The following is a 16,764-nucleotide window of genomic DNA, read 5'->3' on the forward strand; positions in this document are numbered from 1 at the left end:
TCACTTCACTTGTCCCCATTTGTTTAAAAAAAAAAATCATAAAAATTGAAGAGATTTTAAAAGCATTTTATATTTTATAAAGTATCTCCATTTGAAAATCTCACTCAACTATAAAATTTAAAGCTCAGCACATGACAAATCTATAACATTGTTTTTATTCACTAATATTCACTTAAATACAAAAAGGGAAAAGAGTCAAAAACAAAGACAAAAGGGAAAATACCCTGGTTGAAAACAATATTACATTCTTAAGACTTCCAGGAGTTCTAGTCTTATGGGTACATAAGTCACTACTGTCTACCATAACTATTTGTTTGGCAAGTGGGTTCAATAAACTGTATTGTCAAAATTGAAAATAGATCTACAACAGCGAGGTTATGGGGGAAGGAAATGAGGAAAGCAACATTGTACTTAATGCTGATTTCATTTAAAAAAACAGATATTTCCCAACTACAATCTAAAATCTAAAAAGGCTATTTACTTATTACAATCATCAAAGAAAAATTCCAAGTGACACATTTGTTCCTAAATCAAAACTACAGGGGCATTTTAAATTTGCTTACAACAGCCACCTAAGAAAAACTTCAAATAACACATATGACTAGATGAAGACCACAGAAGCATTTTAAAATTACTTCAAAACACAAACTAGGTAATAAGAAAAACTTATTAATTTTAAGATAGTTATTAAACCAGGAATAGGGGACCATGATTTCACCACTGCATATATGGAAATAAAGATTGAGAAAACTTCTTTACCAAGATCAGCACCTTCTCAGAGACTTGAAGTTTTAATGTTACCTAGAGCAGTGGTATCAAAGTCAAACAGAAACAAGGTCACTAAAACATACATAAGAGTCCCTGAAGAGCAACACGTTTAAAAATGTATTAATTTTTTAAATGCTTTATTATATTTTTTAATAGAAACGCTTAAATATTTCCCAATTACATTTTATCTGATTCAAGCAGCACTCAGGAGTGCTGAATGTTTAATCAACTTGCAATTATGAAACTGATAACAAAATTAAAGATTACTTACACAATGCTTTGAAATGCCTCGCTTTTTTTCCTTTATATTTTTTGCAGCTTAAGCATATAGCTACTGCCATCAACCTGTAATTTAAAAACTGCAGTACATGAACCAAAATGAATAATCTAATTCATAAATCATAAATTAGTAGCATTACAAAATAAATTACAAAAATCCTTTTTGGAATACATTATTGACACAAGCTGTGTGATTCTAGGCAAAGCTATCTGTCTCAGATTCCTCAACTATAAAATGTGATAATGACAGGCACCTATTTCAGGATTGTTGTAAAAATCAAATGAGATACTAATATAGCGCTTAGCACAGTCCCTAACATATAGTAAACCGTTTATAAATACTTATTTTCTACCCACTCCCTTATTATTTAAAAACAAACTCCAAACTAGGTCTGACCCATAAGCGACCAAACAGTTTTCTAATTGTATATTAAATTTCTCTTCCATACATTTGTCCAAATGCTTTTCAAATCTACTTATTATTTCTTCTAGTAACATCTCTTGGGATAATGATTTCCACAAACGTGCTATGGGAAGTAGTATTTCTTTTATTTGCCCTCAACTTGCCTATATCAAATTTCCAAAGGCACCTTTTCATTTTGTTTAGAGTTGATGAACAACAAGTCTTTTCACCTTATCCATGTCATTCATGACTTTATAGAATTCGATCATATTTTCCCCCTGAATTGTCAAATCTGACAATTTTAAGTCCTAATTATTCTCATCTATTATATTTGACACTATTAATCCTAATCTAATCACTCTTAAGAATCTTTTACTAGATTTTCATTCACATCATACCCCTTCACTGTAGAGGTTTCCTAAGATCATCTCCTGAATCCTCCTCTCTTCTAATTTCCTTTTCTTAATAACTTTATTTTCTCTATGCAGATCTATAATCCTAATGTCTCCCCCAAGCTTCATGCATATCAACTGCCTATTGGACACTTCCAATTAGATGTTCCACAGACAGTTAAAATGCAGTATGTCTAAAACTAAACTCATTGTCATACTCGCCAAAACTGTCCAATCCTTTTCCATATTTCCCTATTTCTTCTGAAGGATAGACTATCCTTACAATGTCTAAGGTTCAGAACATCAGCATTAGTCTCAACATACTTTCCATCTCAAAATTGCAAAATCTTGTCATTTCTACCTTAACAACTTTCACATCTGACTTCTCTCCCTTCATACAGCTATCACATTTAGCTCAGGCTCTTGTCACCTCTCATCTAAATTACTGAAACAACCTCCTAATTGCTTCCTCTACCTCAAGTCTATGACCATTCCAATTCATCCTATACATTGCTGGCAAAGTAATTTTCATTAGGCAAAGATATGACCACATGACCCCTATACTGAAATAATTCCATTGGCTTTCAGATAAAATACAAACTTCTCTGTTCAGCTTTTTGAAATCCTGTGAAACCTAGACCCAACCTATTTTTCTAATCTCAAAGGACATTGAAATTCCTCTTGCTCTGTGATCCAATTAAACATTTTTTTGATGGCTAGGTCATAATGCTTCATAATAACTTCTATTATTACCTTACTGTTACAATAACACTTCTTCACACTAGAAATTATATTAAAAACTATGTGTTAATTACATAAGGATTTGTGTGTATGTGTGTGTATACACTTATACACACGTATTTTAATACTGAGTAGCTAAATAGTAATGACAATATATAGCTTTAATAGAGTGGCTTTGTAACAGTTATTTCAAGGGTTCATTATTTCAGTCCTAGAGCTATTTTACCAGAAGCCAAGGTTGCAATAAGTCAAGTATCTTGATGAAATAAAGAACACTACATATTTACTATGTGCCAGGCAAAGAGTTCAAACACAAGGGAGAAAAATACAAATAATCCAGACAGTCTCTGAATTCAAAGAGTTAACAATCTAGGTCAGCTGGATGGGACAGTGGTTAGAGCACTGACCCTGGAGTGAGGATTCAGGAATGAATTAACAATTTAAGAGAGAAAATTAAAAAGTAGTGAGGGAAGTGAGGAGACACAGGAGAGAAGGCATCCAGAGGTATGGTGTGGAAATAGCACAAAAGGCCCTGGAAGCTTAGTTTCAAGACAGGAAAGGAGAAGCTCATCTACCAGAGCCCAGAAGGGAGGGGACTAAGGAAGATGGCCAGAGTACAGGCACATGTTTCAGAAATAATCTGGAAGAGTAGCACTGCAGCTGTTCCTCTCCAGTTCCACTACATTTCTAAAGGTACTTAACTGAACATTGTTTTACATTTAGATGATTACTTTGGGATTCCCTAATTTACTTCAAGGTGTGGCTCCAGTGTCTTTCAAAGACCTTTGGTGATTTCTCCAATTGTTAGCCTTACTGTCCCCTAATTACTGGATTTTTATATTCTGTTTATCCTTTAGGTTTTTTTAATCTAGTTGTTTCTTTTCTTTACATCTCAGTTCCTAGAACTGGCTTGACAAATAGTAAGGACTTAATAAAATACTTGTTGACTATGAAAATGTTCTATCTTCCTCCCTAATTACCTCACCCCTGCTCAGTTCCAACCCCCAGAAGACTACAGAGAGCAAAGAGAATTAGCTCTTCCAGGAGGACTTGGATAACCTAAGCTATTCATTTAACACTCACAGGCCTCAGTTTCCTTCTCTGTAATGTAAGAGGGCTGGGTTAGCTTTAGATGGCCTCCAGCTCTTGTGATCCTCTCAGTTCTATGATCCTAAGCTCCTCAAAAGCAGAAATACCTAACTTCTTCATTGTACACCAAGAGCCTACCCATAATGCCTGGAATATATTAAGTGCTTAATAAATGTTTGATGGTTAATTTATATGGCAACTTAAAAGTTTAAACCTGATGTTTAGAGTAGAAATTGAAAGAGAAAAAAAAAAAAGACAACTGAAAAGTATAGTTATATTTTCTAATTTATTAAAAAGTTACATCATATAGAAAATAATTCAGCTCAACAACTCATACAGTATGTCAGAAAAGTTAATTTTACATCAACTTAGATGTTTTTATCTGAATTCTACAATTATATCCATACAAAGCCATGCATATCTATCTTCACATTCTAATATTTACTCCAGTAAAACGTAATTAAAATTATCTTATCCAAACCTGCCTAAAGAATAGCAAGTTACAGGGCAGTTAGTTGGAGCAGTGGATAGAGAACCAGCACCAGGAGGACCTGAATTCAAATCTAGCCTCAGACACTTAAGACTTCCTAGCTGTGTGATCCTGGGCAAGCCTGGGGGGGGGGAAAGCAAGTTACTATGTGTAAGATTATATAAAGAAAAAAGGAAGATTTAGCTATATGATTCTGGAGCAAAATTCTTGGTGTTACGTATATGATTCTGGAGCAAAATTCTTGGTGTTACATATCAATAACTTAATACCCAATTGGAAGCACTTAATAAACATTCCCTAATAAGAGTTTTTCCACTGGCAAAAATCACATTTTTGCTGGGCATACAACATGATAGAGCACAGAGTAACACAAGGCATGCCTAACTCACTATAAAATGTTACTCATTCCCTTTATACAAATTATGGACTTAAGTTTGTTGTATATACTATATATTATTGGCCAAAGACTGAAGCTTAATACAGTCCCATGTAACAGAAAAGAAAGAGACTGATTTAACAAAAGGACCTAAATTAACAAGGGAGTAAGATGCATCAATTGACACTGTACTGTTTTTGTCCATAAAGCAAAAACAAAGAGAACAGGGATAAAAAATTATATTTCAAAGCAACTATTTGTGACAATTCATGTGCTTAGGCCTTCTAGTATGAAAAGGTTACAACCTTTCAATGATATTATCATTGTTTGATGCTTTTTTGGATCTGCTTTCAGAGTCTACTATCCATTCCTTTGAATGAGAGGCAACATACCACAGTAGACAAGAGTACTGATTGACCTCAGAAAGACCTGATTTCACATTCTTCCATTGAAAAGTACTAGCCAAATAAATCATTTAACTTTATCTTCAATTTTTTTTAATCTATAAAATGTAGATTATTGTAATACTTCTACCTCTTGGAGTTGTTATAAACTTTGAATAAAATAATGTTAAGATAAACTACCCACACATACCCCTTTATATAACACAACAATCCTGCCAACATGATTCCTGAATGGAAAATATTCTTAATTTCATAAACTTCACTCTAGAATCCAGATGTAAATTTTAACTTTAAAAATAATAATATTGGTAGCAAATACTTTTCCCTTAAAGATGTACAGATTTGTTTATTTTTTAGAAAAGTGAAAAAGAAAGGCATTCACAATGAAATTGAATGAATAAACACTGCATAAAATGCCAGACTTTTTCATTTGTTGGTTTTACTAATTTTTTCCTTCATCTTAAAAAAAGAAAACACTTCTTTGTCATATAGTATTCAGGATAGAGAGGAAAGTCTAGATGGGAGAGAGATATTAAAAAAGACTTTTAAAAGTTTAATGAACAAAGCAAGTGAATAATCTGGATGATACCATTTTAGGACACAAGCAACATGACAAAAAAATTAAAAAAAAAAAAAAAGTATATTGTAAGCCAGAACACTGACTTCTTCAACCATGACAATCATTTTGTCAAAAGTTCATTCTTCCTGACGTACAATCTCTTATAATCCTGGCTGAATTTCTGACTGCCTGCTTAATCTTGTAGGATGAACTCGTCATACACAAAAAGAAAAAGAAAATCATCTTTTCCACTCATGATTCAGTGTTTTATAGAGTGATGGAGAAGTGAACATTTACAAATTTTTCCACACTTTACTTCTGAATCATACTAGAGAAATGTCTTTTATCACTAAGTCACTATTTTCTTGAAACTCATGTTTGTTCACATTTAAGACCTAAACAAATGTCTTCAAGGTTTTACTTCACTGCTTAAGCCATGTGGTACATTCTTTATAGAATGGAATTACAGAAGAATGAGACCAAAGTTACTGCCTCATTCCTTTATATTAGGGGTGCTGAGATAGAAAATACCAGAATAAAAAAATCAGGTTAACATAGGCTTTCTTTTGATTTTGCCACCCCACCTCTCTGACCTGTCTGCTCACCTAGAGAGGAGGGAGATGATTGTAGATAATCTCTAAAGTCTCTGTAGACATTGGCTGTGACCTAGTAGGCATATACAAAACCAAAATTTATGCACACAAAATTCATATGGAACCCCCAGAAGAAAAATAGTCTCAGAAAGAATAAAGAATAGGCAAAGAAAAATGCTTCAAATAATAACTTCCCTAATCAATTACATCTCTGGAATGTCAATTAAACATTTTGCTTTAGTTCCCTTCCTTTATTCTTTTATACAAAAAATTAAAACTATATTCAAAGGTGGAAAGAGCTCACTTCCAGTTCTTTCCTCTCTTCTCTGAGTAAAAAGCATGTGCATTCTGGAAGCTTCCAGAATATTTTTGTCAGCTTTTAGCTGAATGCAATATTTGAAGTAACCAACTCTTTCATGAACAAAATATATACCCTAAGGGAAGAGAAAGTATTCTACCTTAAGACTTCACTACGAGTTAATATAACTCCAAAAACTTGGGGGTTTTTGGATGAGAAAATCAGACAGCTTGACCTAATAGCCAAAAAACTAATCTTGAAATCAGGAAGTCCCGAGTTCAAGTGCCACTTGACTTACACCAGTTACATAACTTCTCAGTGTTCCAGACAACTCTTGGAGTTTAAGATGATAGTCTAAATTACATTAACTTCAAGCATAAATCAATCTTCTGACTTCCCATTACTAACTGCCAATGATCTTAGAATTCATGTTGTTGGTGAAAGAAAGAAGAGAGACAGAGAGAGACAGAGAGAGAGAGAGAGAGAGAGAGAGAGAGAGAGAGAGAGAGAGAGAGAGAGAGAGAGAGAGAGAAGCAGCAGCTACCATCATCACCCTAAACAAGTTAGTAGATGGTCTTCATGGAATGCTTAACAGAAAATTCCTCATCCTGTAGCCAACCTCAAATCTCTGATGACAGACACTGCCACCTGTCCATGCCCATACTCCTATTCAAAGCTTTTCCAGCTTGGCAGTTGTCAGGGCTTGTAGTCGCTGCTTGGCATGGACTTTGAGAACCCAGGGTCACCTCCAAGATGAGACAGCAGAGTAGATCAGTGATCTGAATCTATCTAGGGAATGACCACACTGATAAAATAATGAATCCTTGAAATACTGATGTATTGAATAATAATACATAGCTGACATCTTCTTAATGTTTTAAAATTTACAAAGTCCCTTTCAACAACCCAACAAGAGAGGTACACCAGTGATTTTTTTCACTTTACAAACAAGAAAACTTAGGTTCAGAGAATTTAAGTAATTTGTCCATGATCATACAACTAGTACCTGCTAAAGGCAGAATATCATCCCAGACCTTACTGGTCTCACACTTTTTAAAAAATCTATTTCACACTAATCCTGTAATTTTTACTCAACAAATGTCACTCTATATTACCTTAATTATTTTTTTCAAAAATTCTAAACTAAGATCAGTGTTGTTCTAATTCTGCCAAAAAGAATTTCAAGAAAAAGCTGAGTACAAATAAGCCTATGATCAGAAAGTATTAAGTACAATCAATATTAAAAAACAACAATAACAAACTGTTGAACATAACCTAGAACATAAGTGTTATATTTCTTCAGCTTACTATTACTCAGGTTTGTTATCACTAATACTAGGTAGTATAATACATCTTTTTACATATCTGCAAGTCTTTAATTGATTGAAAAAAACACATCACATTAAGTTTATACTCAAAAATGCAAGAAAAGAATAGAAAAGTGGTGAATAAATGACCTACCTTGCTGTATGTATTAAATGTTTATTCTAAATATTTTCACTATTTTCAAATAAAGAGTTAATATCAAAAGTAGTTTCAATTCTCCCAAATAAGAGATTCTGCTTTTCTTGAGCACTCTAGAATTCCTACAAAACAGACATTTCTGTTGTTACTTGTTACTCCATCTATCATGTAACCAAGCCTTCAAATTTCACTATTCCTATACTTAGAAAATGAGCAAAACTCTATTGATAAAATAAAAATATTCTAAAAAGGGTATGTAATACTTCTTAAAATTCACATTAGTGCTTTAAGCTCTAAAATGTGACTTTAATAGAAGTTATACTTGCAAACCTTCCAATCATGCCCAAAATTTCAAGCTTATACCTCAAGTAAAATGAATATAACTCAATATATATAATGATCAGTATCCATCTTTTATCTCAAAATAGCAACGAGCTGGTAAAAATTAGTGTCCCAAAACAGTAATCAATAGACCTGTGTTTATGTGCATGTCATTCAACCCACAATATGTTTTCTGCTAGACTCAATGGGTGAAAGGTTTCATGAATGCAATTAAGAATCAATTTATCTATTCTAACCTATACCTTCTTAAGAGAAACCTAAAGTGTACTTTAAATTTAAATGAAAATAAACATGTAATATTCTGGATTTAAAGATATTTTGGGTAAGGCAGACATAAGTTGTAGACTATATTATTTAAAGCTATTCTTCCCAATAAAAGATACCATTGAAACATTTTCATGAAGACATAAGAACATATTTGAAAGTATTGCAATAAAAGAAATCGCCTAATAAAAGAAATCCTGGCTTTAAGACCAGAGTGCTGGGTTTGAATCCTAACTAATGTGACCCTGGAAGAACTATATGACATATCTGAACCTCAGCTTACTTAGAAAGCATTTAATATAAGACATAAATTCATCTTTTTAAATTATGGAATTATTATAAAAGGGATATACCTTCATACATTCTTTCAGTAGTGTCAGTAGATCCTTAGAATGTTAAACTCTTTGTTCTTTCACTAGTTTCCCTTCTTATCAATGACATGCCAGGACCCAAGTTAGGTCTAACCCTAGGAGCAGACATAAATAAGCTAGCTGGACCCAGGAGAAAACTAAATCTCATATTGTTAGAATTATTTCTCTAACCAACTGAGCTAACCAGCTACAACTGTAAATGGAACACACTCGACATAAATTTAATGCCAATTATTTCTACACAAGAAAGCAACTAGTTTAATGGCAAGATGGCTGTGTAAAATGTTGATACTCCTTTATAATGTGCCTAATGTATGGATAATCAAGAAATAATGATCATGATGATAAAAAATAAATTATGAATAAAACCATAATCTAGCTTAATTTAGTTTATATCATTGTCTAGGTAAAGTGGGGTTCATGTATCTAAATTAAGTATTTTCTCAATCACTAGGAATTTCAACATATTAGAAATTGTTTAAAGCCAATTTACATTTTAACAATGTCCAGGGCTGTTTGTTTTTCCAAAGAACACATCAATCTAAACTTAAGGAAACGGAGAATCCCAACTCTTTATGCCTAAACATGAGTTCCTTAAACAATTTGTGCTAAATTTTGCTATTAACACCACCAATTCTTCCAAATAAATCATAAGATGCTTTCCCCGGAAATAAAAAAGAAATTACTTTCCTTTTTCCTCCCGTTTTGGAGAGAACTATACTTTGATAACATTTTCACCATCCTGACAAGCATACCAATCAATTCTGAAATATAAAGTGGAGGCACTTTAAAAGAAAAAGTTTTTACATCCTATAAAAGAAACATGAGTAAAGACATTTTATCATAAGCATCATAAGTGTAAGCACAAAGAGTAAGAAAACTGCTTCGCCGTCAAAACTTTAAAAAGAAAAGAATAAATGGAGATGAATTAAAGTCATCAGAACACTTAGTCTGGTTAGACTCCAGTCCCAAACAAGTCCCAGAAACTTGAAATACCTCTATGGCTTACTCTATGCTGCAGGCCTTGTTTTTTCCACCACTAGCTCAAATTACTCTTCGTTTCAACCTAAAATTACTTAAAAACAATTCGTCCCCCCCCCAAAAAAAAAAAGCATTTGGGACCTCTTCTTTTGTCCCACGGTTTATATATACTGGCCATGACAGACTCAATGGGATCCGACCACCTTTAAAACGCAGCCAGCACGTACATCCATTGCGATCCTAACTGCAGACCCACATCCGAAAACCAAACTAAAACCGGGGGAGGGGAAAAAATGCCAGCATCTTCTCTCCCTAAGATAGTATCCTAACTTTTCCTTAAATGCCTTAAGAGAGGCAGAAGACTGGGAGGCGAAAGACCGGATGGGAGATAAGGGCAGACACCGCCCCCCAAAAATTCAAAGAGCAACTTCGGCAGGGGCTGGGCTGGGCTCGGAAGTCCCCGAACAAAGGCCACGGCACCCGAAGGCCGGGGTGGGGGGTCAGGAGCGGAAGGCCCCCAGGCACTCCTATCCGAGGGTTACCCACCTATGGTGGAGATGAAGGTGGTGTTGAAGGCATCGTCCGAGAAGCGAAAGAGGACGCAGGTCTTCCCCACTCCCGAGTCCCCGATCAGGAGCAGCTTGAAAAGCAGGTCATACGTCTTCTTCGCCATCGGGAGGAGCAGCAGCTCCGGCTCTCGCCGCCGGCGGCCCCGCGGGATCGATCCCTACTCTCACCCCCACGGGCTCCTTCTTACTTGGGTTCCGGGCTACTTGGCCCCGACAGGCTCGGGGCAGGGTGGGGGGGAAGGGGCGCGCTCGAGGGAGGGGATCCAGGGGCGGAGACGACGGCAGAGCGCCCTGGCACGGAAGGCTCCGACGGGCGGCTCGCTCCGGCGCCTCCGGGGGGCAGCAGCAGCGGCTCTGCGGCCTCTCTCGTTCGCCTGACTCGGTTCCGGGGAATCGGTCGGGACAAAATGGCTTCCCCTCCCCCCTTAGGACTGCTCGGCCGGGACGCTCCCACGGCGGGCAGGCAGGCTTGGAGCGTGGGTGGGCGAGCAGGAGGAAGAGGAATCTGTGCTGGCGCGGGGCGGCAGCTGAAGCGGCGATTGCTACCGAGGACACGAAGGCGGCAGGGAACCCGAGAGGCTGGCAGCCCACAGCTACATAGCCACAGGAAGCTGAACCGCCCCGGCCCAAACCACCTTTTTCCCCGTGCCCTCTCACGCCGGCGTGCCCGCGCACGCGCGCACGCACGGGCGTAAGCTCGCCCCTCCTACTCTGCGTACCGGGGCGCAGTCTAAAGCCGGAGAAGTCGGAAAGTCTGGCGCGCCTATCTAAAATGCCTCGACCTGGGAAGGGGTGCACGCATGCGCTCCTCCGCTGGCGTCTGATAAGAAGGGGGGAGGAAAGGCAAACCGAGGTTTAGGAGTGTCAGAGTGGGTGGGGTGGCCCGATGGGAACTGGGCAAGCGCAGATGTCCTCGCTTGTCGCCCTTCCCTCTTTCCCCCTCTTCCCCCCTCCCCCGACTCTCCTATTAGAACTGGAGCTGTAGAAAGGAAAGATAAGCGGGACTAAACGGGAAGCTGGTAAGGACTGACCCAGCCGGCCGGGGAATAACGTCTGGACAGTCCAGCCTTTGTGCGCTTCGTAAACACGCGAGAACTTAGGACTGTCATCTCCACGATTAGTCCATTCGGCGTCCAAGGCGCGCAAGGCACGCTCACTTAATTGATTTCGAGCTTCTACTAAACTCTGAGGCAGCCCCAGAGCACAGGAACGGCCCAGGCTGCTGAAGAAGGAAGATTCCGCTCCTCCCTCCTCCCCATCCCCCGAGTTTGCTTTAGGTAAAAGGGAGCAGGAATATGAAAATGAAAAACTGGCCACGCTGGTTCAGGAAAAGATGATGTCATCTGCCCGTCTACTAGTTGGGGCGAGGAAAGGAGGACAGAGGGCCGCCAGCCCGGCGCTGGAGGGGAGGGGCTCCACGGCTCACAACAGCCAGTGGAAGAAGGGGGAAGGGGACCTCCGCCCCCGCCTCCCACTCTCCCCCTCCCCTCCTCCAGCCACCGCATTCCTAGAGAGCCTGCGGCCCCGCAGACCTCTCCATGTCCCGGGGGTGGAGCCGGCCCTGCAGCTGTCCACGCCCGCTCTATCGTGTCTTCCTACTTCCATGCCTTTTTAACCCCTTCATTCATATATTTATGAAGCACCGACTGTGTGCCATGCTCTATGCCCGGCCGTAGAGGATTGGCAAAAACAAGGCGTTGTGCATCTCTTTACCTTCTTTCTTATTTCACATTTGGCACACTGCGCTTAACAAATGCTTTTTGATTCATGCCTTCGTTTTACAGTTCTTCCCTTAATATTTTATTTTCTACTACCGCGGTTCTTAATTCATTCTTCGTACTTCCATATTTGACCTCCACCCCTCACTTCTCCAGATATCTGAATTCCTAACTGCCTCCCCATCCTATCCATTTAGGGACCTTTTCAGCTCTTGCTTCCTGGTAGCCTAGATAGACCTAAAATAAACCAGAGGAGTGAGTGGTTTGAATGGGAATAGGAAGCTGTGGAAGGGACCAGTTCAACTTGATGTAGCAGTTATTTTGAAATTTTGGGGAAGGAACAAAACAGGAATTAATGAAATGAGCTTAAATATTCTGAATAAAATTTGTGTCTAGTTAGTAATCAACTAAAGTTAATAATTCAAGCAATTTGGTGATAGGATTATTTTTTCCTCTTCTAACTCCTCTTATTTATCATCCCTCCTCCTCATTCACCTTCCAACTCTGAGAATACCAGACCAGTCAAATTCCCCCATTACAATATAAACTTCTTAAGGACTGGGACTATCTCACTTGCTTTTATTTGCACACCCAATCCTTAAATTCAATACCCTGAAAACAGTTATACTTAATTACCATAAGATCTGCTTTATTTTGGAAGACTCCCACCCTCCTCTATCCATCTCTCTTTTTTTCTTCTCATCTCATATTCTTGTTCTTCCTTCACCTATAGTCTTTCTTGATTCGATCTTCATTTTGGAGTTTATTAATATCTTATGGTCAGTTTCTCATTTGTTCCGCCACCATCCAATTTAAGTGCCTACTATGTACAAGGAATCAACCTGGCACCAGCTTTATTTCAGAGCCTCCTGGCATAGAAATGACCCTAGATTCTGTAAGACTGTGCCAGCAGAGCACAAGCCCTGACAGATCTTACCAGGCTGGAAAGACTTTAAATACAGGCTCAGCAACTGAAGGCTTATACTCCAAGGACCAATCTAGCTAATTTAGAGCCTTACTTATCAGGTTGTTGCCTGGAGGGTGATTAATTTTTTTTAGCTATAGCAACTCTGAAAGTCTTAGAGTGTTGAGAAATAATATATTTTCACATGGGACACATCACTAATCCTTGAAGTATGTTCATGACAAGTCTTGTCAACTTTACCAACAACGATATCACATCCTTTTCTCCATAGTGCCACCACCCTAATTCAGTTCCTCCTCACCTATTACCAGATTGTTGTAATAATCTCCAAATTGATCTCTCTGATTCACTCAATTCAATAATCACTAAATACCTATTATTTGCCAGCCACAATACTCCATTCCAAGATTGAGAGTATAAAGATAAAAATAAGATGGTCCTTACTCTCAAGGAGTTTGTTATATGAGGATATGGGCATGAACATAGATAAATATAAGATACATGAAAGAAGAAAACTAGGGGGAAAAAATTGAGAACTGAGGTAGCTAGGACAGAGTGGATAAAGTGGGCCTAGAGTCAGGAAGACATCTGAACTGAGTTCAAATTCAATCTTAGACACAATTTGTTTAATCTTGGACAAGACACTTAACCTCTATTTGTCATAATTTCCTCAACTGAAAAATAAGGACAATAATCCAGCCTACCTCAGTGTTGTTTTGAAGTTCAAATGAGATGATATTTGTAAAGTGCTTAACACAATGTCTGGCACTTAGAACTTACTATATAAATGCTAGCTATTACTATTATTAAATGAAGAAATCAGTAAAGGCTTCATGCAGGAAGTGGTCCTTGAACCTTGAAGTCAAGAGATTCCAAGAGGAAAAGGAAGAACAGTGGAGATAAGGAGAACAGCTTATGTGAGGCATTGATATGGGGTATGGAATGTTTTGTAGATGAGTTTAGCATATAGAATACATGGGAATACATGGGGGGAGGGCTAACATTATTAGCCCACAAAATTAAGCTGGAGACAAAAGTGATTTCTCACTTCTCACAAATTAGGCTTTCAATGCACAATAGACAACTTTAGATTTTATTGCTGAGACAGTCGGGAGCAACCAGACCTTCTTGAGCAAGAGCTTCAACATGGTGAAAACTATGCTTTAAAAATATCATTTTGGCAGCTGGATGTGGATGAACTGGAGAAGGGAAACATGAAGTGAGGAGAATAGGTAGAAAGCTATTGTAATAGATCAGGCAAGAAGTTATTAGGATGGTTATAATATGAGAAGAAACATGAGAAAGATGAGGCAGAATGGATTGGCAGCTTTTAGATATAGGAAGAGAATGAAAGCAAGGAGTCGGTAACTCTTATTACTCATTTAATTGTGGCAGTCACTGTGCAGGGTACTGAGGGTGCAAAGATAAAATTGAAATAACCTCTGTCCTGCAAGAGATCCTAGGGCAAAGGATATTTCATACTTGAGAAAGGTATTCAGGGCATATTTAAAAATAATAATCCTATTAGATAATTCTTCTGAAAAATTTCAAAAGTAATAATGTTAGTTTAAAATATATATACTGCAGAGTGAAGAAAAAAATAAACTTGGAGTAAGAAGTGGAGGAAGCTATATAGTGCATCTCAAAAATGTGAGACAGTTGAAGGAATAATTTCTACCAACCAAAACCAAATGAATGAGCTTTGGATATGAAATCTTTTTCATATTGAGCTTAAAAAAAAAAAAAAAAAGGTATAATGACCCAGTAAAAGGTGAACTAATTTAATTCTGAATAGCCAGAAACTCCTAATTGATTTTCACTCTATAAAAGTTACAAATTTTTAGTGTGTTATGGGTATATTCCATTTTTGGTAAACATTTTCATAAAGCTTAAATTCTGTGTGATTCAGAATTTTCAATTAAATCCAAAGCAAGAAACAAACTGGAGATTATATGTGATATGTAAGTATCTCTTTTCAAAACTATCTTAATAATAAAACTATTAGTTGACAAGAAACAGCACTAAACAACTTTGAGGTACTAAAAACTAAATTAAAAATTTATAAAAAATTAATTTGTTGTAATCTTATTTCCTATATGAATATGCTGGTAAACTTTAGAATTTATTTCCTTTCATCTTTAATAGGGAATACAAGAAGGTTTACTGAAGGCAAAGAGATAGGAGGATCAAAAATAGTTAAGAAAACCTTGGACTATAGTAAGAGTAATAAAGGAGGGGAACATAATATGAATATAAATATATACAAAATAACAGAAGGAATAGTATAGACAATTAGTAGCTGAGGGGATGAAGAAAGACATCAAATAGAAAGTGAAGTTTGAGAAAACAGACTCACTTCTTACTGGGTCATATCCTTCTTGAAGGAAACTAGGGATTCTGAGAGGTAGAAGTGAGAAAGGAAGGAATTCCAGACATGGGAAAGTCAGTGCAAAAATATAGAGATAGAAGAATAGTTTATATGAATAATTAAGAAAGTAATTTCAGTTGAACTATATTTCAGCTTACTTAAAATGGAGTAAAGTATAACAATTCTGGGAGAGTAGCAGGGGACCTATATGTATATATAAATATATGTGTAATGTATAACACATATAATATAATAACTTATTATATATAAACATATATAAAGGCCTCTAAATGTTAAGCCAAGGAGTTTATATTTGATCCTAGAGATAACTGGGAATCATTGGAGTTTAGTGAGTAAGGAGAATGACTGGCTCATATGATCCTATCTGTACTTAAGGAAAATACCTTTGGCAGATATGTAGAAGATAGATGTTGGTGAGGAGAGATTAGAAGCAGGAAATTATTGTAATAACTTAGAAGAGAGGTAATAAAGGGCTGAATTAGTTTGGTAGCCATGTGAGTAGAGAGGATAATCAAGAGATGTAATAGAAATATCAAGATGTGTCAACTGATTGATATGTGAGTTGAAGAAGATCATGCTTAAATTGCCAAACTGCATAACTGAAAGGATAATGTGGTAATTCTCCATAGAAATAGCAACATTCTGAGGGAGGATAGATTTTTTTTTTGGTAGGGGGAAGATGAAGATTTCTATTTGGGATATAGTGACTTTGAAATGCCTATGGGACATTTAGTTTGAAATTTCAAATAAACAGTGGAAATTATCAGACTAAAATAGGCCTGGATATATAGATCTGAATCATCTGCATGGAGATAGTTGAAAATTAAATCCATGGTCACTGAAAAGATTTCCAAGAGATAGAGTGCAGAGAAGAAAGAAAGCCAAGAATAGAGCCTTTAGGGAGATCTTATGTTAGTATATATGATGTGGATGACAGATCAGCAAAGGAGATAAGGAAGGGTGGTCAGATTGGTAGGAAGAGAACAAGAGACAATAGCTTGAAAGCCAAGAGAGAGAATGGGCAGTAGTTTTAAAGCATCTTTTTGTGAAGAGATAAGAAGAATGAGAACTGAGGAAAGGTCATCAGGTTTGACAACTAAACAGTCATTAGAAAGGAAGCATAAATTAATATATAGACAGCTAAACGAAGTCAGAATGACTGGGTTCAAGTTCAAACATTAGGTATATATACTGGTTATGTGACTCTGGGCAAATCACTTAACTTCTTAACTGTTCTGAACTAAATTGATTTGCATCGAGAAGGGGACTTTCTTTACCAGGGAGTTCCCTAAAAAGATGAAAGCTCAGGTCTGGGAGGCAAGGGCAGGGGGAGAAGGGGAAGCCAAGAT

The 16,764-nt window shown here is 37.1% G+C and overlaps 1 protein-coding gene across 1 annotated transcript in view; it reads right to left on the minus strand.

Moving 5' to 3' along the window:
- Window positions 1-11,051, minus strand: part of RAB10 (RAB10, member RAS oncogene family) — an 87,086-nt gene extending 76,035 nt beyond the window's left edge. Inside the window, exon 1 of the mRNA XM_051976340.1 lies at window positions 10,361-11,051. Coding sequence (XP_051832300.1) covers window positions 10,361-10,487 — 127 coding nt within the window. The 5' untranslated portion in view covers window positions 10,488-11,051. The remainder of the gene's footprint in view (window positions 1-10,360) is intronic.
- Window positions 11,052-16,764: the final 5,713 nt, after the last annotated feature.

The sequence above is a fragment of the Antechinus flavipes genome, chromosome 2, assembly GCF_016432865.1.
Source record: "Antechinus flavipes isolate AdamAnt ecotype Samford, QLD, Australia chromosome 2, AdamAnt_v2, whole genome shotgun sequence".
NCBI classification, from domain to species: domain Eukaryota; kingdom Metazoa; phylum Chordata; class Mammalia; order Dasyuromorphia; family Dasyuridae; genus Antechinus; species Antechinus flavipes.